The sequence below is a fragment of the Drosophila teissieri genome, chromosome 3R (genome assembly GCF_016746235.2).
Source record: "Drosophila teissieri strain GT53w chromosome 3R, Prin_Dtei_1.1, whole genome shotgun sequence".
NCBI lineage: Eukaryota > Metazoa > Arthropoda > Insecta > Diptera > Drosophilidae > Drosophila > Drosophila teissieri.
The window spans coordinates 8,327,680-8,354,778 of NC_053032.1; the positions used below are offsets into that span (position 1 = coordinate 8,327,680).

Genomic DNA, 27,099 nt, shown 5'->3' on the forward strand with positions numbered 1-27,099 from the left:
TTTGTTTTTTAAGTTTTATTTATGTAGTTTTTTATTTTAATCATTGTTTAAATCTACAAATACATTTACAGCGGAGGGCGAAAGAACAAAAAATTAAAAATGTTTTCTCATTGTTTTGTTGTTACATGCAAGTTTTTACTTCTGCGTGTTGTTGACAAATTTGTTGTGGTTTTTGTTTTGTTTCAAGTTCTTGCTTTTACCATCGAACGTTTATATAATTCTGCATTTGTTTATAAATATTTGTAGTCCATATTATGAGTTATTTATATTTTTTTTTGTCCTCGTTTGGTTTTTGCTTTGCTTCGTTTAAGTTTAGTATCATATCTCTTTCACATCAGCATCCATCGATCAATATTATTAATTACTCAATATAATTTGTTAACAACTAATAATAATAATTTTGTTTAGTTTTCATTTTCTTTCATAACTAACATGCCATAATTATCGTTATCCCCAATGCTAATGATCATCTTCACTAAGTTAGAAAACAAGACAGTTGGTAAAACGAAAACAGCAGCAAAGTTAACTCGAATGTCTGGGCGTATCTCTCAGCGTGGGTGTGATCTTATCGGTCTAGCCGAGCTTATTGAACATCGTATAATCGCTATCTGATCCACTTTTCACAATTCACAACTTGAAACTCTCAATTAGCCAGCCCGAGCCGATTTTTCAGACCCACTCATTTGATAAGGACAATGCCAAGCTTTTTAGTTCGTCGAACTTCAATGTAATGACCAACAATTTGACCGCTCAACCGTTCATGTTGTGTGTTGTTTTTCGTTTTTGTTTTTGGGGAGTGTGTGGGCAGGGAAAGCGATACAAAAACAATTAAAGAAAAGGTAAACAGAATACTGCCTTGGGCTTGCCCCTTTTTGGGACGCTGTGCCGTGTAAAACTTACAAACATTTTTTTTGTGGGCGCTTTTTCTTTTGTTTTGTTTTGTATTGAATTTAGTTTTTAGTTTTATTAGGTTTTATCTTTTCCTTCTGGGCCTAGGTATCGGTAATGGTATCTGTATCTGAATCTCGATATCGACATCGGGGGACTTAACCCCACCGAATCTCGGCATCGCTTCTTTTGGGCTTAAATGCACACAAAGCATAATATTGCATGTCAATTGGTTTAAGGGTTTTATTATTAAACATTTAGTTGGTTTTTCTTTAGATTTTAACAAATTCTAGACCGGCAGTGCTCCAAACATCGCTCGGAGACCTTTTTCCGGACCTCGGCATAGTGCCAAGTACAGATCGGTCGATTTCGTTATGGTTTCAATTTTGGTTTTTGGTGTATTGTATAGCTCCATTTATATAATCAAATTTTTCCATATAATATATGTGTGTATATATATAAACAATTATATTCGTCGTGTTCACATTTCTTGTGGTTTTTCTTCTGTTTATATATATATTTCGTTCTTCTGCGCTAAGCTGCGTTTACACACACAAGTTTCCAGTTTTGCAAATTAATTTCTGTTTATTTGTTTTGGTTGTTGTTGTTGTGGTTTTATTGGGCTTTACTTTTCACGGCTTACTTGGTAACTACGCTAGGGGTTTTCATTGTTTTATTTCCTCATTTACTTTTTTATTTACTTCGTTTTATAATTTCTCTAAACTTCTTATATACTTTGTCTCGACATGCGTTGTGTATCGGTGTGTGTGTGTTTGTGAGGGCGTGTGTATGTGTGTGTTAGCTTTTTGGGATCTTTTTATTGTTACGATAAAAATCGCTTCATCCAGTTCTCGTTACGTTAATAATTTTACTAAAAACATGTTGTTTTTACTGTTTTGCTTAGTTACTGGTTGATTTTGTTGTTGTTGTTCTTGTCTGGTTGTGATTGGTGTTTCATCGAAATTGTTGTTCGTTTTTGTTGTTTGTTTTATTTTCATTTATACTTTATTTAAATCTTATTTTTAGCTTTAATTTATAATTTAAATTTACTTAACGTTTAAAATAATTATCGCTTGCATTTTTGTTTATCCTCGTTTACTTTAAATAATTAAATTAAAAAAATAAAATATATTGTAATATGTTCTTGCTGTAGCTTGTTGTAGCCGTAGCTTTTGCTGTTGTTGTTGCCGTTGCTGCTGCTGTTGCTATTACTGTGGTTGTGTTGCTTTTGTGGGTTTCGTGGGTTTTGTGGTTCATAAACATTTCTATTTGTTGCTCTCCATGGTTTGTAGGTGTTGTTTGTGGGTGTTCCTGGTTGCTCTTGTTGTGGTGTGTGTTCGTGTGTGGGCATGTTGCTGTGTGTGTGGGAGTGTAGCAGTGTGGGCGTTTAATAGTAGGTCTCCTGCTCCAACCAGCCTCCGGGGTTGCGGCGCAAGTAGAAGCGACGGGTCTCGTCATAGATGAAGATGGCCAGCGCAAATGGAATAGCCGGGAACCACCAGACGAGTCTATAGTTTGGGTATGTAAAGTTAATTATATAAAACGATCTCTGAGGATTTTACAGGACCACTCACTTCAGGGGGTACATGCGCAGACCCTTCTCCATGCCCGGGCAGTATGAGAGGAACGCGGCCAGCACGGTTTCAAAGACGAGGCCAAAGTTCAAAGCCCAGTTACGCATGCCCTGCTGGAAGATCGAGTTACGTCGCGTCTTGCAGATGATCAGATCGGCCCATTGCACAACCACAATCGAGATGAAGAAGGCCGTGTGACAGGTGTACTCCAAGGTCTTGCGGTCACGGTAGGTCTACGAGAGTAAAGGTTAAATGAATTTATTATTTGTCCCACTTTTTGTTAGATTTGGCTACTAGTTTCCAACTGATCATTGGCTGTTATAACAGTATTTTAAGTACGAGTTCAGAGTAATATTAAGTAAATTGAAGAGCTAAAACGAGTGTCGACTTACCCATTCTTGACCGTAGGAGTCAGTAAGATCGTTGACAGCCTTTGAGTCCCACATCTTACGAATGCCGAACAGTTTCTTGGGCAAGAAGCCGTTCTCAGCCATGATGACGAAGTATACAAAGAAGCCTGCGGCGGCCTGGATCATGCCGATTTGTCCGTAGGCCATCGAAATCAACCTGGATTAGTTAAATGGGCGGGACCAAGTTGGAAGTTGGGAGAAATAAGCAGATCTCGTTAGACAAATCTCAGAGGCAGGCTACACTTTTTCTTTTGTGTGGGGTTTGGTTCTGTTTTTTTTTAGGACGCAAGACATTTCTCGTTACAGTTTGGCTAGCGGTAAAGTTTCGGGCATCGGACTGAAGTAAACAGGAACATGCGCGGCTTGGTCAGGATTTTTGTTTGTCGTAGAACATTGAAGACAGAAGATTAAGATAGGTCGTTCGGGATACTTATGAGCAACAATTGCTTCAAATTAAGCGGTAAACGGTAGCACACAGAAAGATAGAACCAAAGGATAAATCGCACAACAAACGCAAAACACTTAGGGAGGAAATAGGTTTTTGGAGGTTTTTGTTATCAAACAAAAACCCTGTCCAAGGACTGCAAATGTCCGTTCAGTCCTTGATCCGAGTACCAATTCGTACTCGGGGTTAGTTAGATTGGTGTTAGTGCCACTTTACCTTGAAGCTCTTTTATGGATTGTTTAAGCAAATGGATGTTTATCGTTTAGATTTAGTGGTTTTAAGATGTTACTCTATGTAGCGTGGAAAGTGTCAAGGCAAATCTCGTTTTAGTTTCAAGAGCGCGTAAAAGCAAATCGTACAGTCTACTCTCAATAGAAAGCGTGATGGCGTAGAATTGTTTGAATTTCATTGCATTGTTTGGCTTTCTTACACTTTGCATTGGATGTGGATGTGAAAAGCAAAGGTATTGTTAGTGCTAATCGATCATGCGCTCTAAATACAGGACATACATTTAAACTTGCAGGACATTAAAGCGTGCCACTATTACTACGACAGGCGAGTGCAGATCTACAACCTTTGGCTTACTTACGTTCAAGGAAGATTTGATCGAAATCACATAAAACATAAAACGAAAGCTCAATCATAAACTTACACGTAAACACAAACTTAAGAGTAATAAACACGTAAGATAATTGTACACAAGAAAATCATAACAAATTATTATCCGTTGCCATTCTTGTAAGATTCTCAAGTATTACCTACTTTTTTCAGGACACCCTCCCTCACATTTAGACTTACCACGACTTAAAAACTTGGAACCAGATTTCGAAACGAGTCTAGATATAGCTTTGGTATATAACGATCATATGGTGTATCTAAAACGCAACTGAAGCGATTTTCGTTTTGTAGTTGGCTCGAACAAACTCATCTACAAGTAACGCACTAACTGGTCTAACAGTAACGGCAGAAGCTTCGTTTTGGTGGTGTTTATGTTTTTGATTGTTTGGTTCAGTCTTTTGCTTGTCTAAGAGCTTGTGAAAATATATCCACCTTATATTTCATTGTTTGTTGTATGGGTCGTGTACTTTGTTTTTGTTTATTGTTTATGGAGGTGAGCGTTTGAGCGAGCGAGCGTTTTTCGCCAAATTCTCTAGAAGCAGCTGTTGGGCTTTTTTCTTAGTGGCACTACAGTTTGTAAAACACACACTTTCAGATTCAATACGAATTTTTGTTCCTCAACAGTTTGAACATACACAGTAAGTGTGTGTAAGGCTCAAAGTTTGTTGTGCGAGTAACACACCACAACTGTAACACTTATAGTTAGGTATTTAAGTGAGGGATACACATTAAGGGATTATTCTATATGAAATTAAATAAAATAGGTTGAAAATAAAAACGGATTTTTTTATGGTGGGTAAATTTTAGAAACTTGTTGGTTTTTAGAATATTTGAAAAATATTTTCATTCCACATTGAGAGATTCAGAAAGCAAATAATAAGTAGGTCACATAGAAATTGGAACGAAAGAAAACTATGTAAAACAGAAAACTGTGGAATAAATGTTTTTTTTTAACGTTCAAGAGTGTGGAGTTAAAATTTAAACATGGAAAAACGCATGAACGCATCAGCAAACGAACAAACAGTCGCAAAAGTTTCTGGGTGAAATTTGGAATTTAGCATTCGATTGATTGCATTTTTAGACTGATTAATGATCGGTTGATCTACTTGTTTGGTCAAATTACGATGCAAGAAACGCGACCACAGCACATCAAACAAAGTTCAAAGTTGGTAACGTAAAATATGGTTGCATGTTTGTTCATTTTCTATTCATAACTAATCAACTAAAAGACGGTTAACACTTGGATATTGGAGTTTGGTTTTTTTTTGGTTTTTTTGTAAGACCTTAGCGTTAAGTTTTCCTGACCTGCGGTTCACCAAGTTGTCGCGATACGGATCTCTCGGCTGACGCTTCATAATATCGCTCTCGGCTTGCTCGTAAGCGAGTGAAATGGCCGGAATCTTGCGGTATATGGCAATTAATGGTTATTGATTGTTCGGTTATCGGTATTTGTGCAAGTTGCAATTGTTAGTTGGTTGTTTTATAATCAAAAGAAAGACATAACAAGAGTCGAAAGAATGTAGGGAAATACAAAGGAAAATCTGGTTAAAGTTTACAAATATATATAAAATATTTGTATAAAAGATTTATATAAGTATGCTTGCGGGCGAATAATAAATACTTGTTCTTTATACGCTAATTAATAATCGCTAATAGATCGTAGTAGGTAGATAGAGATCTGAGGGGAGGGCGGGAGTCTGTGTCAAATAGTACCAACATTTGGCATTTGTTGTTGCATTTTATGGTGTTGTTGAATTTTCTTAGCTCCCGCGTACTTACGAAGCTAAAACTAGTCTAGGGCAAAAAGAGCATAGAGCACCCAGTAGTAATAGTTAAATCGATATATAGTAAATAGTAGGTAACAGTAAATGCACAGATGTGGGGTGTACAAAAATGGATTACAGCTTAAATTGCGCTAAATCGTTATATATGTATGTATCATTATTACTATAGGACAATTTTAGCCTGGTTTTCAGATTGAGTTGGGGGAGATTTGTGTGAGTGTCCTTTAACTACAACTCAAAAGAAGACGTGTCAATGAATGACTGAGAGTTGGTAGAGAAAAATACAGAGTAAACTCTTGTCTGATTGATTGATAGAATGTGCTGAATGATTCGAATTGACCTTAGTAATAGGAGATTCATGAATGAATTGATGTCGAGACCAAAGATTCGTCTACCGTAACATGAGTGTAGCATACGTAGAAACGTATATATGTCATAGAATGTACAGACTCGCTAAATTAGCTATAGGCCTGCTCTAGCATAGTGCTGAGAACCAAGTTGGAAAAATCGGTATTGACATGGTAACCAATTATCGTTAGTTCTACAAAAACATAGCTCAGATTTGAGCTAGAGCCTCAGTCTGCAGGTATCAAAATTATCTCCACTTACCTTCGCACCACAAATAAAAGGATCTTTATTCAAAAAACAAACAAATACCTGTAGAGCTTCTACAGTAGAACATAAATCTAAAATAATTAAACCAAGTTATCAAGGAGTTCAAACAAATGTTATATGGATATTTTCGAATCCGAAAAAGATAATTTTAGATATCTTTGGAAAAATGCTTAAGCCCCAAAACGGAAATTCATAACACCTTAAGAATCGTTGTAGATATAGAGAGAAAGTGATGAAGAGATCGAAAGTTTACCAAAGTTAAGCAGAGAAGTGAAAGGAAAACTAACTGATTTCATTGCTATAAGGAAAAGATTTACATGTACTCCTAATCCAATATAAAGTTTCTAAATATTTCGAGTGCAAAAATATTTGAGAGTATTATATCCGAAAAAGTTGTTCTTCCTTGTGTCTTCTTTAGTTAAAACTCAAAAAGATAACAAAATTCTTCTGGGTTATATAAAAAATAGTAGCTATGTATATATATGTATGTAGTTATGATTAGAATTACATTTATTAGCGTACAATAATGCGATAATTTGCAATATTGCAAAAACAAATCAAAAATCTTTCAAAATGCCATACATATGAAGAAAATACAAAAGGAAAATATACTTTAAGTATTTTATAAAGATCTTTCTAAAAATTATTTGAAATATTATTCGTTGGACCTTCAGGTCCGGATTTAGGTGTATTTAGGAACAGCTTATAGAAACAAACTTAACGAATTCACTAAGAACACACCTTGATTCACTAACAGTTTTATAGTTATGTATGTAAAATCAAAATTACTAATCGCTTCGAACTTTACTTCATACTATCTGAATGGAAATATCAGAGACTAGAAGAATCTTGATAATATTCAACTAAATAAGAGAACAGTAAACAGAATTCAAAGAAAAGCTACCAAATGAAACATTTAACATAAAACATGGTAAACATTGGTGGAGGTAATCCAAATAATCAACATTCAACCAAGGAGTACTTAAGCTATTTTAAAATATTTTAGTTAGTATATAGAAAGACAGAGATATAGCGGATAATATAGGTAAAAATAGAGTAAAATAATTTTATTATCTTCGACTTGTAGGATAGAAAGAAAGCGTACTGATTTTAGCTTGCTTTAAGGACTTTGGCCGACCAAAGTAGAAATTCAGTTCAATGGTATTCAATTTGCTTTTCATTGCGTGACAAAAAGGAATTTTTTGGTGGTTCATAGAGTAGCAAAATATGCAAAATCTTGATTTGCGTTCGGATATGTGTCATTTACGTTAAATAGAAATTCGGTTCTTGCTGTTGTTCGGTTGGTTGATTGAAAGTTGTTTGTTGGTTGGTTGTTCTGGTAAATGTTGTAATTGATTCGATAGCAGCACGGAGCGAAACTTTACCTTTCGTTGACCAGTTTATCTTGGAAGGGGTTCCTCGGCTGGCGTTTCATAATATCGGATTCAGCCGTCTCATAAGCTAAGGAAATGGCTGGCACCTAAACGTGCGAACGATCGTTTGTGGTGGTGGATTATCGGTTGGTAGTTGGTTGAAGTGGAAAAAATAAATGAAATTAAATACGATAAATTATGGAAACATAAACTCCTCTCCTTGAACTCTGCAAAACCCTGAAAAATCCGCTGTGCTGTGGGGCGACGCTGGTTCATAAGGGTATATTTCTTATAGACTAGATTGCATAACTTAAGCCCCCCTCTTAAATCAAACTTAGGCTGCAGAGACTTATTGGGCACAATGCTTGGTGTGTGGAGTGACGAACAGAGTTAAACATAAGCTAATGTAAGTTCTCGAGTCAAATCATGAAATAAAAACCATTATTTTCGGTTGGGTTAGTTGATAAAAATCGTGTGCAAATGCTAATTTTCATATTGAAATTTTGCCAAATTGTACAAACTTAAAATCCATTACAAATGCCAATCAATTTGTCCAATTCAAATAACGTCGAGGGGTGAATCTTACGGTTAACTCAGTGTTAGTTACACCACAAAACGAAAGTCGTGAGCGATATGTATCTGAATTATATATTTGTGAGAGATTAACAATATACGACGCACACATATTAACATTTAGAGCATTAGAGTATGGCAGATGAAGTCGATATTCGTTTGGGCATGGTATTCAAAGTCGGGATGATTGAATTGTACATGTATATATAACTCTCTGCGAGGAACTCAATAAAGGTGTAAATGGACTTATAATTGAAATGTACATAGCTGATGCTGTTATGTATAGATGGTATATGCATGACGAGGGATCTGCCACCGAATGGACATATGCTACAGAGATGAGATCTGAGAGGAAAGCTGTTGTGGTGGGCATGTACGAGTGATAACATTCTTAATAGTTAGTTGGGTAGTTAGTAAGCCATAAACGTGTCAACGGCATTGTTAAATGGTTACGCTGCCTTCGTTCAGGCCAACTTATTTTATTACAATCCAGCCACATACACATAAGACATATGCTATAGTTATATGGTTTTTCTCTTGATTTGCGCTTTTTTTACTTCAGTCTTGACTTATCCTTTTAAAGGTTAAGGTTAGTGAGTTGCTGAGTGTGTGTGTGATGTGTATTAGTGTGGGGTATAAATTGACTTGATTGGCACCTTGAGTTCACTAATTTATCGTTGAAGGGGTCACGTGGCGGACGCTTCATAATATCGGCTTCGGCATGTTCGTAGGCCAATGAAATGGCTGGCACCTAGGTATTGGATTATGGCAGGTAGTTACATTAGCAACAATTTACATTCCACAAATTCAATTCAGTTCGATTTTGGCCTAGACCTGTGGGGGTAGCTAGAGTTCGGGACGTGATTAAGAGCACTTAAACTACACGATGGCCTAGCACTGCGTTGATTTCTAGCCGGAGCTGCTGGATCTACATCGGAGCGCAGGCTAGCGCGTTTACCTCTCGTTGACCAGGTTATCGATCTCCGGATTGCGCGGCCGGCGCTTCATGATGTCAGCCTCGGGTCCCTCGTAGGCCAGCGATATGGCAGGAATCTGATCGTCAGTGCAGTCAGCCGCACAATTTACGTTCAGAGTGGGTGTTAAATATGCTAGTTCTTAACTATTAACTGGGAAGGGCTCAACTTTTATATTTAACTTGCTCGGATGATACTGACTTAATAGCAACTTTAACTTTAATCTTTGATGGGGCTTGGGTTCGCGGCGGAGGTCTAAACTTACCATGTCAGTGCCCAGATCGATGCACAGAATTGTCACGGTTCCCAGTGGCAGTGGTATGTCGCAGAGGATGAAGGCCAGAAAGGGCGAGATTTCGGGAATGTTGGAGGTCAGGGTGTAGGCGATGGACTTTTTCAGGTTATCGAAGATAAGGCGACCCTCCTCCACACCAGTCACAATGGAGGCAAAGTTGTCGTCCAGTAGAATCATGTCAGCAGCCTACACAGGAGCATTTAGATAATTAATTTAGGCATTTGGATAAGCAAAAAACATCAAATCCATATTGCACCATCTCTCACTTACTACGGAAGTGTCACAAACCAAAAACTTTAGTTCATGCAGAAAGGAAAATTGTATTGTATTTTCCCCAATTAAAAACATTAAACGCGTTTTCAACCAAATCCTTTAAATGGTAATATGTAATGGTTAATGTGTGAATAAGAAAAATATCACGCTCATATGCAAATTAATTTATGCTGCTTTGAAATTATAAAACTTCCTAATTGATGGCCAATTTTGGTGATATTTTTACTCCGTCCAATTTTGTTCACTATAATCTGATTTCCTACCTGCTTGGACACATCGGAACCGGCGATACCCATGGCAACACCGATGTCAGCCTTCTTTAGAGCGGGAGAATCGTTGACACCATCGCCAGTCACGGCCACAATAGCTCCCATGCGCTGGCAACCCTCGACAATGATGAGTTTCTGCTGCGGCGAGGTACGGGCGAAGACGATCTCGGTGTGGTAGCGGAGGATCTCATCCAGCTGGTCGCTGGACACATCACGGAGCTCAGCGCCATGGACGACGGCGGCCTTGGCCTCGCGGGGATTCACTTCAGAGATGGGGATGTTCAGGCGCTGGGCAATGTCCTCGACGGTCTCGTTGCCCTCGGATATAATACCGACAGACTTGGCAATGGCCTTGGCAGTGATCGGGTGATCGCCGGTAACCATGATGACTTTGATACCGGCCGAGCGGCACTTGGCAACGGCATCGGGCACGGCAGCACGGGGGGGATCAATCATGGACATAAGGCCGACGAAACGCAGATTATCGATGGGGAAGTTGATGTCGTCGGTATTGAACTTAAAGCCGTTGGGATACTTGTCGGATGGCAGCATAAAGTCACAGAAGCCGAGCACACGCTCACCCAGTCCACCGAGTTCCATGTAGGCATTGTTGAACGCCTCCTTCATCTCTTCGTCCAAAACCTTCTCCTTTCCGTTAATGAAAATGGTAGAGCAGCGCTCCAAGATACGCTCGGGAGCACCCTTCATTACGAGCAAGTAGCGCGGATCGTTGGAATCCTCGGTTTCGTGGATGGACACTTGGTATTTGTTGGTGGAGTTGAAGGGTACCTCGGCAGTCTTCTTATTACGCTTGCGAATGTTCATCACATCGCCCAGAGCCAGTTCCATGCACTTGAGCAGAGCAGCCTCGGAGGCATCTCCACTGACTTCTTTCTTGAGGATGGGGACACCATCTTGGCCTCCCTTGAACTCGGCACGGTTACAGAGAGTGGCAATGCGAGAGAGCGCCTTGAATCCAGGGCTGGTTCTATCGTATTGAACACCCGACTGATCCTCAGTTGTGTCGGCCTCGATGATCTGATTATCGAACCACATGTGAGCGACCGTCATTCGGTTCTGGGTGAGGGTGCCGGTCTTATCGGAGCAGATGGTCGATGTGGAGCCCAGGGTCTCCACGGCCTCCAGATTCTTCACCAGACAATTCTTGGAGGCCATACGCTTGGCGGTAAGGGTCAGGCACACAGTGACGGTGGCCAGCAGACCTTCGGGCACGTTGGCGACGATGATTCCGATCAAAAAGATGACAGCGTCCAGCCAGTGGTAGCCCAGAATGAAGGCAATCACGAAGAAGGTGACGCCCAGGAACACGGCCACGCCGGTAATAAGATGGATGAAATGGTGGATCTCCTTGGCAATGGGCGTCTCTCCAGTGTCTAGACCGGAGGCGAGACCAGCAATGCGTCCCATGACGGTGTGATCGCCACAGCTGATGACCACACCCTTGGCAGTGCCCTCGACGGCGTTGGTGGAGAAGAAGGCCAGATTTTTGGTCTCCAGTGGATTCTCATGGGTGAACTCGGCACCGCGGGACTGCGGCTCCGACTCGCCGGTCAGCGAGGAGTTGTCCACCTTAAAGGTGCGCGCCTCGATGATGCGGATGTCAGCGGGGATACGGTCGCCGAACTTCACCTCAACGACATCGCCCAGAACGAGATCCTCAGCGCGCAGCGTGAGTTTCTCGCCCTCGCGGATGACGGTGGCGAACTGGGGTACCATGTTCTTAAACGATTCCATGATCTTAGAACTTTTCGATTCCTGCGGAACGCACACCACAGTTAGTAAACCGATCTTGAGCTGCTCAGATTCAGGGAACACCTACCTGATAGTATGAGAAAATGCCCGTCACGATGACGACAGCGGAAAGTACAATACCCAGATACAAATTATCGTCGGCCGGCTCCTCGCTGGTGCTGGCCTGGATAGAATAGGCCACAAAGCAGAGAATAGCACCGATCCACAGCAACATGGCGAAGCCACCGAACAGGTTCTTACAGAACTTAACCCATTCGGGCGTCTGCTTGGGTGGCGTCAGCGCATTAGGACCATCGCGCTCCAAGTTTTCCTTGGCCTTGGCGTGACTTAGACCCTGAGGAAGATCAGAGACGTATCAGTGCACATGTCGGGTGGGATACCACTTACGCAAATGGTGCACTTACATTTTCGGGATGTGTCTGAAAACGCTGATACAATTCCTCAGGAGAGATTTTATGAAAATCGATATCCAACTCCTGTTTGAGATCATCTAAATTCTCCTTTTTATTAACTTTGGCCGGCATCTTGCGTCTTGACTGTTGAATGGAGACGGATAATTATGTTAGTGGCGGAAGGTAATGATGCACTGCAGCGATAGACCCATAAGCCGACACAGAATTCGATTTACTTCATGCCTTGGTTAAGCCTTTGATAAGGCGTAGAGGATTCAGTACTACCAGGGAGTTTTGGGATTGGTTAAGAAAGAAGTGAAGAGAAGAGTTTACCGAAAGGTTTGCACGGAAGAAACCTTTAAAATAGTTCAACAGTACCGTTTACCATCAGATGTTAATGATCAGTTAGAGATCAGTGTTACCGGCACCCGTTGTTAACTACTTACCCGTCTAATTTACAACTGGTCAAGTGATTTTCCCAACCTGTGCACGAGGATGTGGTTATAAACTTGGGCGAACCCATTCCGAAATGGGTTCGAGCGTGAGAATATTCAAAACGAGCGCTGATTCGTAAAGCTCTAGTAATCTAAGGCATGCAAAATGCGCGCTAAATGACGCTCCCGACCGAAATGAGAAGAGCACGTAAACGAATTGAGGTGCACAAAACAAAACATAAAGCAATTATACAAACATTTGTTCCTACACATATGTTACGTATGCAAAACAAAGGAAAAAAATGAATGAAAAGTAACTTTTCCTATAGTGCAGCTAAAAATATATAGATTTACTATACATTAGCTGACCTCGAAAGCCTTTGAATTGGCCATAAAAGAGAAAAACAAATAATTCGAAATAAAATATAAATGGATTCAAAAGTTATATTATATATAGTCTTAGCAGCTGTCTAGTGTCTGGCATTCTATCTTTAACAGTGTCTATAAGTGTTCTTTTTTCAAGACGCACGGGTAATGATTTTTTTGCTCTCTGACGTCATTGTTGGGGTTGCCATGCAATCAAGGCAAAACAAAGCAAAAACACGCAAAAACACGCAAAAACACGCAAACTCCTGTTCATTTGAAAAACTTTTTAAGGCAGTCATAAAACTGAGTGGCTAAGTACTACAGATTCCAGGCAATATTTCATTAAAGAATAAACAAATCTACAATGAACGGAGACTCGAAAATAACCTCAGAGAATATCAAAAATCGCCATATTTATGACTTTATTATTGGCCATCGTTATACATAGCGAATTATGGCTATTTATAGCCTCTGTAAGCATTTCGCCAGAGATTTCTAAATGTCAACTGCACTCGGTAAATGCCATTGGATGCATGCCCAAGTCTAACAAATATAATAAATAATATGTGCAATTATAAGCCGGAAAAAGGGAAATCGATGGTAACGAAGTGGGTTAGTAAAGCGCTTAAAATCGAAAGAGGGCCGTGTTAGAAATGGAAAACATAAATAGAGTGAATGAAAAGATACGAATGTGTGGCAATGTGTGACTGAGGAAAATTCGATTTACCTTGTACTGGCCATCGGCTGTGCGATTGTCGTCATCGGTGGCTATAACCGTGGCGACTCGATAAGAGTCCGCCCTCCCATGCTACGCACATGAAGGTTTGGGTTTCGAGTTCGGGTTCAGATTCGGATTCGGTTTCAGTATGGGTGGTTCAGTGTTGGTGGGTTGTTGGGTGGTGTTTGATTGATGATGTCGATGATGGGCGAACAAGTAACGTATTCAAACGGGGAAGAGATAAAAATCAAAAATCAAACAAAACTAAAAACGAGCATAAACAAATGCAAGACGTACACTATGCATGTATGTATATGGCAATTATATAAAATAAGCTATTTTTTGCTTCTGGTAAAAATATAGATGGTGTTCATGAACGCAAAACTTTTTCTGTTACAATGATAAATCAGACTTGTTTACTTTAATACTTGACAAAGCAGTATATTTATTTCAGTTCTAATCATTTTTATTTTAATGCACTTCATTATATATTATATATTATACTATATATTATTTTCTATTTGCAAATTGAGTTTCTAGAATTTACAATTTTTATTATTTTTTTTCACTTTACCAGATCCAGATCTAGCGAGTAGCAAGTAAGGTAACTAAAGAATAACCAAATATATGATAAATATGTTATGGATAAACAGAGACACTACAAATAAATTTATGTAACGCTATTATAAACATTAAAATGATAGGTTATGATGCATATATTAACTCTGAGCTAAACTAAAGGCGTTTCAGGGATTGCGGATTTCGTTGGCCTGGAAACAGTTGCTTTGATGAATCAGCGCTATTAGGAAATGGAAAACTGGCCAAGCTGCCAAAGGACAATGAATCATGTGTTATACATAGACTTCCAATAAAAAGGCTTTCCAGAAAGCGGTAACCGAAACTCGACCCGGTTTTGTATCGGGCAGCATTATCTGCAGTGCGTCGTGAGTCACTATTATTATTATGATTATTATTTAAAAACAAACAAAATAGGCTAGTGAAGAGCGCACCCGTCAGCGAAACTCAAAAGAACACAAGAGATGTGCAATGCAATATAAACACATAGTCTACTGTTTGTTTGGCCATGCAAAACGGAGGGGTCGAAGGAAATCAAATCAAATTAATTAAAAATACGTATGTCTCGAGAGGAAAGTATGTATACTAATGATTGCGGGGGCGAGGGGAAAGCGAGAACGCAAACCTGTCCCGTTCACATGGCAGCCAACTTGCGGGTATACTGACTATACATATTCGAGAATCTTACGCTTTGTTTGGCTTTGCTTTTTCGGGCCTGGCGTGTCTTGATTTATTTAATTTCATTATATGTGTGCTTTTGGTCTCCGTTTTTTTTTTCTTTTTTCGACCGTTTTGGGCTTTCTGGTTCAATTGAGGCCGCTTTGGCACCATGAAATAAATCGAATCGAGATAATCGGGTCTAGGGGCCTTCTACTGAAGGGTTTCCCTACTTTTCGGCTTACGCACTGTGGCAAGTGTTCAAACGACTATCGACCTGCTTTCGTATCTTTAATCCTGCGTCGCTGGTTTCCCTCGTTCTAAGATTCCCTTTCAAGTGCTAAACAATCTGATAGGAGGATTAAAGTTAAGATATGGGTTAGAATGCATCCTAGTGATAATACTATCTTACGCTTACATGCTACCTTGCCTAGAAAGTACTAAACAATTGTTAGCCATGACTTTGTGGGCGGAAAGCGCCGGGTTTTCCCACAATGCAGCGAATTCTGATTTTTCTATTCACATTAATTCAACTTAATCGGGCTTTTCATGCTTCAGTTCATCCGAAACAATGCCAAGAGGCACAGCATGTGGAACCAGGGGTATGGGTTTGGGATTGGGATAGGGTCCAGGATGAAGCTCGAGGCGAAAATAACGTGTATATAGGTATATGAATCAGAATACGACAATGGGCGGTCAGCCGCAGAGAAGCTTACATAAGCCAGTGAAATGGAAAATAGCAAACTGAGAACTGAACACTGAAAACTGCGAATTGTGAGCTGCCAGCGAGCCAATTAGACGAACAGATACAATTGTATCTGTATCTGTTGCCGCGCTCCAGCTAAAGTGTGTTCCCCTAAACCGAATAGAACAAAACGGTATGCACACATTTCGCCGCAAACCATTTGGCATTTGAACTTGAATATCAATTTACAACATGTCGACTATTTGGAGGGAAAGAGCTGTGCATCGAATTGACGCGCTAATTGTTCAATCAATGCAAAAAAGTGCAAATACAAAAGTATCAGAGAAATGTGTATGCCAGAAATCGGGCGAATTGTCGACATATCGCTTTTATTCGAAGGTGCATTAGCCGGCAGGTGAGTGCAAGTTGGGATTTAACCAGTTTCAAACCAGATTGAGGCGGCTCAATCGTTGAGGTGTCTGATTCGGATTGATAGAACACAATGCATTCGACTGGGAAATCGAAACTGTTTTGCTAGGTTCGTTTTTCCCTCTTCATAGTACCCCGAAAAAAAGAAAATAGAAACCAGTTTGGCTGGGCAAGATAACACATCGTGTCTGGCATCTCTAGTATCTGAGAAATGCATTTTCACCCGACTTTTTTTTTTTTTTTTTGTAAGCAGACTGAAACGCCGGATGAGCAGAACTCGCTAATGATCTCGGTTGCCCAAGTGTTTAATTTAAATGTTATTAACAATTTCCAGCTAATTGTCTGCTTAATTTTCGCACGTTTTGCTTGCTCTCTATAAAAGCCCCAAACCATCATATTTTTTACCAGACCAATAACGGGTCTTATACGTTTCCCTACTTATTAAGAGGATAAGGATAGGTTATGTAACGCTCTTTCATAAAAGTTAACTTAAATAAATCATGCTCGAAGCGGTCAAGGTAAATTACAATTGATGGAAAAAATATACGTAAATGTATAAAATGTTTCTGAACTCGTCAGTTTTGATTACCCACCTGACCACTCATTATGCGGATTCTTGTTTAAACTTATTAGAGGCGAGACAGGTAAAACGATCAACAAATAATAATGTAAGGCACGACAACGGTTGGGGCAAATAAAACACGATTAACAGAGTACAAAATAAAAACTTAATAAACTGAAATGAGAAAATTAAAAGTTTGAAAAGTGCAAATTAATAGAGGCGAAAATGGTTAAAACAACTCGAGCTTATGCAACAATCCACAGGATACGCGGCGGCTGGAAGGACGAGGCGGTGGAGCAGCAAGTGGACCGCTGGAAGGCCACGGAGTCACGGGAAATTTTGTGGAAGTGGACGATGGAAGCGAGTGTGTGTATGGAAATGCAGGCGAGCTGCAGTTTCCAGGATGCCGAATAACGGCACATGGCAGATGGAGAGACAAAGAGAGAAAGCGAGAGACAGAATTTCGAAAGTGAGCGAGCTTAACGGTAAACAGCGCACTGGGAGCGAGCCGTTGGGGCGCAAGCTCGAAAAGAGCGGCAGGAAAATTTTCCAAGACTTTTTCCTGTGCCCCCCTTTTTTTATGCTGTGTGCGGAATTATGAAATCGCCAGGCGGGGGGCCCAAATCGCTCTATACATATATGTAGCTCGCTACATCCACTCAATCGTGTGGGGTGGCCAGGAAATTACTGCTGTTCCAAAATGTAAATCGCAGCAATTGAATCTAAACGATTTCATTGCCACAAAAGTACGTCAGGCGAAAGCGATGCGGAGGAAACGGACAATCGGACGGACATGCGTTTGGCTTGCCATGAACGCCAAATTGAATGCCAAATCAAAAAGGAGGAAAAACATTATTTCAGCATTTTCGTCTCGCTATGGCACACACACTTAATCACTCTAGATCACTCGAACACTGTCAAATGCGTATGAAAAATGCATTTTCTCATGTCCATCTCCCATTTTCCCCCCCGGAAAAAGGTTAAATGCCTGGTCACACAGTTCTTTTCGATTTCCGATTCTCTCTTCAGATGGTTACAAATGTATATATCCATTACGCCAGGCATGAAGTTTTGGAAAAATCGATTTCGTACAAGGACGTTGTCGTTTTCTCGACGCCCCAAGGGGGGGTGGTGGGCTGTCGGTGGGCGCTGCAGTTGAGCAGACATGGAAAGTTCTTGGTTTCAGTTTGTTCGTTTTTTTCTTTTATGCATTCTTATTTTTTTCTACCTTTTACACGTTTGGGTGCTATTACACAATTTTTGCGCTTGGCGTTGCGTATTGTGTTTTGGGGGCTTTCGCAGAAAACTACCCCGTTAGCAGTATTGAACTTGTTTTCAGCACTAGAACCGATTCGCGTTGGAACGAGAGAAATACAACAAATACTGATCACACACGACTGCTGTTCGCAAACGTAATATCCTTTTATTCTTATGTCGAACGAGAGTTAGTCCTGGGCTGCTTTTCTTCTCGCTGAAGCTGGACTCAATCGATGCACAGTTATTGTGTAAGCAGAGCAGCGGGCACACACCAGCGCCGAGGGGGCGGGCGGGCGGCGGGGGAGCAGAGCTGTACTGTACCACCCGACAAAGAGACGAGATAGCTGCTGCTGTCACAGTTGGACCTTCCCAGTTCGGATTCGACGTTCGACTGAAACTTTTCGGCGCGTCGCGAGTGGTTAAGCTTTCTCGATTCTCGGATAGAACATTCTGTTCTGCCGACGTCGGCAGAGAGCTTTCGCCAGCAGATGTTACACCGCGGCCCAACGCTCTCCTACACTCGGCGAAAAAGTAACCATGAATGTGCGGGTATACATTGGGGATTGCCACAAACGCCTACAATTGTATGCCTATTATTATATTTGACCTACATTTTTTGAAATATCATAGATTTAATTTAGTTGTCTTTAACATTATTCTGAGATTTAGAGCTTGTAAATTTAAATATGATTCATCATCTCAGTATACATTTGCATATATCGAACAGTAATTGCAACGAGGTTCTCTTTAAAACAATAATTGCGAATAGTTTGAAGAAGAGAAATATTTCACTCTCCAAACTTTGAACTAACAATCGACAACACTTACGATAAGATAACTATTAAATACGGTGGAATAAATAAATTTTCATCACGAATTTTTTAAGCCTAGTGCTCACTGTTTTTTTGCGAGTGGAGCCTCTCGTGCGAAAAGTGCACAGTGGTGGAGAGCTTTCCAGCCGAAAAATCTATGGCAGTGTCACAAGTGAGGCAGGCAAGGGGATGGCTGCGCAGCCCGGAGCAGCGGAATGTGTGTCAGTTGGAGAGCGACGGCGGCGGAGAATGGGGCAGCGGGCAGAAAAATGAGGGGTGGCAAGGGCGAAGGAGGGTTCCCAGAGAGAGTGAGAGAGAGGTGGCAGAGAGAGCGAATATCTACATAAATTGTATAACGAAAACAAAGCGTTTGATAAAAAGGGCAGGCCAACAACTTTGGCATTTCGGAACAGCCGCCTATTCGAGCCCTTGCATGACGTCACTCCAGTTTTACCCATCCCCCCAAAAGTGTTGACAATAACCCAAGCCGTTTTTAACATACAGTCAGATGGACAACCCCCGGAGCCAACTAGAAAACCTCCCCCGAAACCGGTGAATCAATGTGGCACGTTACGAAAATCATATTCCCATATTCCCAAGCAGCCCATGTTCAATCTACGAGTCCGAGGTTTCATATGCGAATCCACTTAGCGTGCCCCTACCCCTAGCCCTAATATTAAGCTTTTGCTATTCTTACTTAACGCATTCATAGGCAGAGTGGCGGGGTTGCGGGTGAAATGACACCACGACTGGCTTACGGCTTAAGGACTCAAGTAATTTCCTTTTCGGACCTTGAGTCTATTTCCAGTCCCTTGTAACTCGAGTTTAATTACACGTAATGCTGCCAACACAGAGACAAAAGCAAATCACATGGATACGCACTTGTTCAGTGAGTAATACACTAGAATAATTCTAAACATTTCCATAGACTTTGAAAGTGTTTCATGTGCATATTCATTCTTATTCTCCAAATATTTTAACCATATGCTAGGGCTGGCTGGCACTTGCTCATAGGAAAGCGTTTCAATTTAAATGAGACAATGTATTAGAAATATTTCTTTGAGCACCGTATGGTATTCGATTAACTTCCCAGTTTATTTTTTCTGCGTGCACTAAATCCCACGGAAAATCAATATAAGACATCGTGCCAGCTAAAGCAGCGGGAAAAGTTTCAGTCTCTGGTTTTCCGGAGCGCAGGGTGGCCGAATGACTCCCCTATCGATCCACTGGGGGCATCCAGATTTCTGGCCGGAATCGTGCACGTTTTATCAACTTATCGAATCGCGTGTGATATACGCTGAAGGAGTGTCCCGGCCAGATGAACTCAAACTCAATTTGTGGGTCATCAACTTGGCTTCATGTTACAGGGAGGTGCAGAGATGGACCCAAAATAAATAAACAAATACCGACTTGAGTGACCGTGTTGGCCAGTTGTGTACGCCAAAAGTTCTCCAACTATCGCTGGCGTACAATATCAACTTATGTAATGACACGACAAAAAAAAAACAAAAAAACACTTGGCAACCGGAATGGAAGTTGAGATACATAGATAAAGCCCTAAACTTTTCGCCCAGATATTGCCGGGTTATATGTATCCATGTGAGTCGTCCGTGAACATTTACTTATATAAAAAGGAGAGCAGTGCCACAATCGCACGTCAATGAGTTCAGCTGACAAATGGTCAACTGACGAGGGTTCCACGTAGCCAAGCCTACGGTCAACCGGTCTGCTTGACGTCTCCAAACTTCGTCCATCGATCAGTCAATCCCCGATATTCTATTCCCCGGAAAAACTCAATTTGGTCTGTCACCTGCCACGTGTCGATGCCTATTTTTTGGGAAATTCAATGCCAACCACCTGAAAAATCAATATGCAATGACTGCGGTTATTGGTTGGGCTCAAAAACTTGGGTTAAAAGGGTCTATTCCCCTGCCAATTATGACTTTTAGGCAAAACCAATAGGCCGAGCAGCGCTGATGACTTTACAAATTTGCGTTGTGTCAAAATCAACTAGCTACTGGATTTGCTGAGATGCCAATATTGAAATCGCAAATGAAATACTGGTAAATTCTGCATTTGCAACTATATTCAGGGGAAGCAACCAGATATCAAACAAATATTCCTGCGTTATATAAAGCTGTAATGATAAAATCTGTTATGTGACGTTTGGGGACTTGGACCCCCTGGTTTGTCGGACGACTATTGAGAGTTCAAGCCCGGAAAGTTCCATTTTAGTTCGTGGCATTCACACTTTGCATTTGAAAAGGGGAAAAGCGTGCAAGTTGGTTTGGCAGCCTGCAGCGAAAACTTTGGCCAGTTCGCTAATTGCCATTGGCAAGTGCGACCCCCCCGCCGATGCGAGTGGGCGGCGGTCCTCGATTCGGTTGCATAATGGCGTTCATGACCTGGGCCCTGGCGGAACCAAAAAAACAGAGACGGCGACGGCGACAGAAAGTCCGAGTCCGAGTGCAGCATAATCACTGCCATCACGAGTGCCCCGATATGAGAGCGAATGAGCCATAAAGCCGTTGTACTTGAGCACTGATTAAAATGTGTGCCCCCGCCACCCCCATGACCACCGGGCGGTCTTTTCTCGCCATGAATGGCAGACGGACTACAATGGTCATGCATGGTGACGGATTCGTGATGAGTTTCAAGGCAGGGAAATGTTGGGACAAGTTACGTAAAAACAAAAGTTTTAAAGGCTTGCCATCGAAAAGAAAAACTTCAAATGAAAGATATATCAAAACAGATGTAGTATTGAATATATGAAAGACTTTTAAAAAATAACCCCTAGTTTATGAACTTGATTCCATGATCATGTCTCGTTCCAGCAGCGTATAAACTCGATCCTAACCCAAGTCGAAGTCCGGCTCTAGTTAGTCTATGATGCCATTCGAAGCAATTTGCTCGTCGCTTTTCGTAGGCGTTTATGACAATAGATTTACGAGCATAGCTCGTCTAATTTACGCCATTCTTATTGTAAAAAAGCGACCAGCCATCCATCCAGCTCATACAGTAGTTAAAAAGATGAGAAAAACCTTAGACGGCGACAACGATGAAGGAAAGTCACTGGCATCTCGCGGCGGGCAGCATTGAATGAAATGCCCCGGAAAAAACCAATTGTTATTCCACGTTTAATTTAGTAGAGCAATGGAAGCCTCCTCCCACCACCTACCGCCCACCTTGTAAATCCGATTTCACGGTTTGCGGGAACGGACAGTCAGCAGCTGACTGGGCTGCATCGTTGTGGGCGGGCAGATCTTGGATACATCCTAATCCATCTCATCGCATTTTATTCCATCTCATAGACACAGATACAGGTACAGATACAGATACAGCTACAGACACAGCTACAGATACAGAGACACCGCTTGGCTTTGAGTTTCAGTTGGGTAATGCGAAACGCCGGAGACCGCCCGTCCGAAAATGGAGCAATAAATTCTAATCAAAATTAAAATATACATAATAATAAAGTAAGCAAAGCAGCCAGGCCATCAGTACAGCACAAGCATTTTCTATGGCCCATTCAGCGCGTGTGTGCACTTGTCATTGCCTGGAAACTAAGCCAGGAAAAAGGGGCTGTCGTGGGTTGAGGGGGCGTCCAATATGTTGGCCAAATGAGTTTGCGCAGCGGGGATCGCTGAGTGATTTTTCCCATTCTCATGGCGAGTACATATACATACATACATATAGATATAGGTATCTACTTTATTTGGGGGTGCTCTCCAAGGCCCTAAAACCGCGAACAAGTTGCCACTTCATCTCCATAAAAGCGAGCTGATAATGGAGATCTTGTGAAAGACATATATTTAAGTCAGCTTGGAGGCTGGGAAACGGGGTGTAATGATAGTTAGACATTCTTAATTATAAGGCTCTCTTAAGTTCTGCGCTTCTACGCATTGATCCATTAATTATTTACTTATGACTCAAATTATGGAGTAAAAAACTACTGGGTTTTGTGGCAAAAATCCAATTATGATTGCAATACCTCTTTGGGGATGTTCATCACTCGCCTGCTAAAGCATACGCTTCATATAGTTGACACCCACAAATCAATAGAAACCCCACCTGCTCCAGAGTTCCGGAGTGGGCTAGGTGGGTGCATCGGGCTGACACGCGCCGCCGCTCAATGAACCGCTTGGCACTAAATCAGCCTCAATTGAGAGTGTGCTGGCTAACCTACTTGAGCGGCAGCAGTCAAAGCCAGCGATTTGTGGCACGTTGGCACGTCTAATTGGAAGACAGTGGGAATACATAGGTAAAAGGTATCTTAACAGCGAATTGCTGGTGGTAATGCCACCCAGATCCCCACACCAAGGTTGCCCGGTGACCATACCCAATTATATCGATTGCGAATCAGTTGCGCCTTATCAGGTATCCACTATCAGTCGGAACCATCGGCCATCCTCTGACGCACTTCACCTGGTCTCGACGCAAACCAGTTCAGCTCAAGTGTGGCGGAACCCAAAACCAATTACAGCTGTCGACGGTTATTTGTTTGTCCGACATAGCTATATACCACAATTATTCCTCATTATCGGGCGGTGCGATAATTTGATTCGACTCCGTAGAGCTGGATATTTTCGGCTACTACCAAATTGGCGTTTGTCCGCTACTTAGTTCAACTTGTTTGCATTTGCATTTGTATTTGGCCAATAAGGCGCGATCGTGACTGCGAAAGTAGCTTTAGAGCAACGCCAGCAGCGCGTATTAAATTGTATTTAAATTAAAACAAATTACGGACAGGCCGAGTGTGTGTGCAAGTGGCGGCAATTGCTGATATTGTCGTCACATATGAGGCATTAAATTAAATAAAAATTTATTATGACGATTTAAGGAGCGTCGGGCAACAGGCAAAGTGCGAATCAAAAGATACAGGCACAGATTCACACACAATTGAGCTACTATACAACTGTGTGTATCTTCTGCGAGAATTCGAACAATCTTTCAATTGTCTGCATCGCATCGTTTGGAAAGCATTTTCCATTCCATTTTTGTTTCGAAATGCCAAGATTTTAGCTTTTATGGCAGGCAGGTATATATATTTTTTATAGATCTCCAGTGCCTAAAGTAATCTCACGCACAAGTGGCGGCCGAATCCGATTTTAGCGAGTTTGGGCGGGATATATATTTATTTATCCGATCCGGAATAGTTGGCCCACACGCTGTTTTTTGTGTTTACTCATTTGTTGTGCCTTCCCATTTCACAGGGCAATTGAATCAAAGTAATATTCGAAAGTTATGTCATTTCCTTAGCTATGCATTACAGATTGCCCACAGAAGCCGGCTTAATCTCGGCCAGCTCGTTTACTTCCTCCCACAATGCGTTCGCAGTAATTGCGGTAATTGTTGTCGCTCAGATAATATTGAGTGCGTGACACAAGACGATTCAGAGTTCTGGAGATCTACAAATCTCGTCTTGCCGCTCGAAACTCGTTTAAACCGGTGGCGACCAGGAACAATTGAGCCATTGTTGAGCTCCGGCTCAGCTACTTCAGGTAGCTGGACAATAAACCACCCCTTCGAATCTAAGACACCCCTGAAGGGTATAGATCGATGGACCTTGAGATACCTACAAGCTAGAGACGAACTCGAAAACAAACGAAAACGAAAATAAATCACCGTACAGCTCTAAAACTTAATCTACAAGTGTGGGTCGAGCAGGCGTTATCTGATAAGCAGACGAAAGGTAAACATAGCGAACAGATACAGCTACAGATACCTCGGAAACTGGAGGCCCAGACCCCTAACAGTGGGTTATGCAATCGTCAGTAATTAAAACCCTACCCATTGACGCAAACTGGGCAGCCATGTGCCAAATATCACACCGCAGCGAAACAAATCGAAGTCCTTGTCGAGTGCAATCTGTGTGCTGGATGTGACAGCAAACAGTCAATGGACGAGGTGATAATTTCCACATCTTCCACGATTATCACTGCCAATTGATGACGGCCACATAGTATAGATGTCTTTTTCCATACAGATCTGTTCAAACGGCTTGCCATTGTCAGTTGATTAGATTTTTATTGGCGTGTAATTGAATTAAAACGGCCCATATTGTTTTGCTGCCACGCTTTGATTGCCGAAAGCAAGTCACTGCCTCTGGCAGACGGTTTTCTGGTATTTTCCAGTTGTAATTATTATCGCTGTCGCTTTTTACTGCCATCGGCAATCTGTTAAGTAGTTAACGCGAACTTAAAATCTCCGAGCCGGGTAAAACTGGTCAAATAGAGAAGGAGGCCCGTCTGTTCGGGTGTACAAAATATCTGCCCATAACATACATATTTTCATATATGTATGTATGTATATGTACTATAAGTCAACGCTGATAACTGCTGATAGTATTCAAGTCCTGGGGGTTAGCATTTAGAACCTGCCATTACCCACGTTGGAAGCACAATATTCAGCCTATTTGCTGTTTCCCCATAAACTCTTAATTGCTTTATCTGCATTTTTTGACTGATAACGGGTAGATTCAGACATATACCAACTAGTTCTGGTTTCGGCTGGCCCTTAATTCCAAATCATTTACTTATGGAACGCACATCGAGAGCAAGAAAACTTCATTATCACGTTCTTAGAGCATCGTCAGATTGTAGTTTCTTGATTTTTCATGTGCTTTCTTAAATTGACTTCAATTGAAAGCGCATGAGTCAGCATACAAAATGAAGCCACGACGCTGGTGGGGGTGTGAGATACACCCGTACATAACTCATCTCTACGCGGATTTGTGCGTGAAATCATAATAGAATTTCCACTGGGCACACTGGGTTAAGTTATATGATATAGCAGTCCGACAGACTAATTTATAATAATTATACCCCATACTATTAAATTGAATACCAACAGATGTTTTTCGGGTTTTAAATAATTTGCATAACTTATTTTAACAAACTATAAAATATGTATATATATAATATTAATTACGTAATAGTTTGATTACTAAAACATGTTTGCTTACTTCATTTTATAACTACAATTAGAATATAATAAAAAAAACAAAACTAGCACAAACAAGCCTGATTTTGATATGGAATATCTTGTATAAGAGCAAATTCCTGCATCTGAACCCACTGTGGATTGCGAGTGGAATCAGACGGCTTGCTCCATAGCTTTGCATACTTTCGGGCTGTCGAGCCAGTGTGTATGCGTGGTGCGTGTGTGTGACCTGCCCTTAGACAAGCCCCAAAATCAATAGAGCTGGCAGTTCGGACTTAGGATTGGTGGTCTAGCCCTAGGAACAGAAGCGAAAGCCCGGGTAAAAACAACAACCCTGGCGAAGAACTCATTACCGTCTGCGGGGTAATTAAGTGGCGTCATCGGTGGGACATTTAGTTACTAATCGGCGGGAATGGAAGGGAAGGAAAGGGCTACGTATAAACGTAGAAAAAATACGGGAACAAGTACGTCGATTTACGCTAATGTGCCAGTGTGTGTAATTAGCAGCGCACTACCGGGCCCAATGACACCAATTCCGGAAGGGGGTAAGCACGGAAAATGGAAAAATAAACGTGTTATTCAGCGTAGGTTCGTTCTAGGGCTCGAAATTCCAATAATGAAATCTGCGAGATGCGTCGGAATGGGGCGTGGTTCGGGAGGGGCGGCAGCAGTACCGGTTATGTAAGCCGAAAACTGGAAAACTTCCAGGCACGGAAAAGCGGAAAGCTTTCGCGCCGGGAAAGTGGAAAATTTGGGAAACTGGTCGGCCTGGAAATAGGTATTGCGCATGTCAGCTAAGGGTTTACGAGCGGGTCGTGGAAGTCCGAGCGAAACGAAAACGAAGCACACCTGGAAAGCGAGAGAGGCAGAGGGAGAGAGAGACAAAGAGAGATAGAGAATACGAATTCGAGAAAAAAAAATCAAAAACCAGGTCTAAGCGCTATTTTTACAGATCAGCAGGTAAGCGGATATAGGCCGAGCCAGATCCAATAGGATTAGTAACTGCACCCAGTTTCACATTCGATTCCACTTCCAGTTGCCGAAAGCCCGCAAACAAATTAATAAACTTCGTTGGGCGTCGCCTCGGCTTTGTTGTTGTCGTTGCTTCTCGCTTTTTCACCAGCAACAAAACAAATAGAAGCAGCAGCAGCAAAAACAACACCAAAAGCAACGTACACAACACAGATACACGCACACACCCGCACCAGCGCACTCGGGCTTCGATTTTTCCCACTAAAAACAACGCCCGCTCAGCGTTTCACTTGGCCAATTTGTTTTGGTCCTGGTTTTTTCGGTTCCCATGTCATGGTCTAACAACAGTTTACACTTAACCATTTGCTCACTTAACTAACTTAGTTTTCATCGTAATCCAGGCTTTATTTTTGCTCACCTCGTAATCCGACCT

At 41.4% G+C, this 27,099-nt stretch overlaps 1 protein-coding gene across 4 annotated transcripts; it reads right to left on the reverse strand.

Moving 5' to 3' along the window:
• LOC122619266 (sodium/potassium-transporting ATPase subunit alpha) lies at window positions 1-27,099 on the reverse strand. 4 transcript variants are annotated; one of them, XM_043796083.1, is made up of 11 exons: window positions 17,912-18,330; window positions 16,715-16,857; window positions 13,784-13,864; window positions 12,269-12,400; window positions 11,932-12,198; window positions 10,086-11,867; window positions 9,520-9,735; window positions 8,937-9,031; window positions 2,855-3,029; window positions 2,463-2,695; window positions 1-2,396 (listed from the first exon to the last, which is right to left on the reverse strand). In XM_043796083.1, exons 2-11 carry the CDS (start codon window positions 16,724-16,726, stop codon window positions 2,276-2,278), a joined length of 3,114 nt encoding a protein of 1,037 aa, XP_043652018.1. In that variant the 5' UTR covers window positions 16,727-16,857; window positions 17,912-18,330; the 3' UTR covers window positions 1-2,275. The 4 variants fall into 4 exon arrangements, with proteins under 4 accessions (XP_043652018.1, XP_043652016.1, XP_043652015.1 ...); XM_043796081.1 differs by lacking the exons at window positions 8,937-9,031; window positions 16,715-16,857; window positions 17,912-18,330 and adding exons at window positions 5,241-5,335; window positions 27,085-27,099; XM_043796080.1 differs by lacking the exons at window positions 8,937-9,031; window positions 16,715-16,857; window positions 17,912-18,330 and adding exons at window positions 7,720-7,814; window positions 27,085-27,099.

Bases quoted from the DNA above. Each gene is read 5' to 3' on its own strand.
- LOC122619266 (XM_043796083.1), bottom strand. The intron at 11,868-11,931 runs GTAGGTGTTCCC...TGCGTTCCGCAG, and splicing joins GCATTTTCTCATACTATCAG to GAATCGAAAAGTTCTAAGAT. The intron at 3,030-8,936 runs GTGCCAATCAAG...TAACTAATCCAG, and splicing joins GATAAATTAGTGAACTCAAG to GTTGATTTCGATGGCCTACG.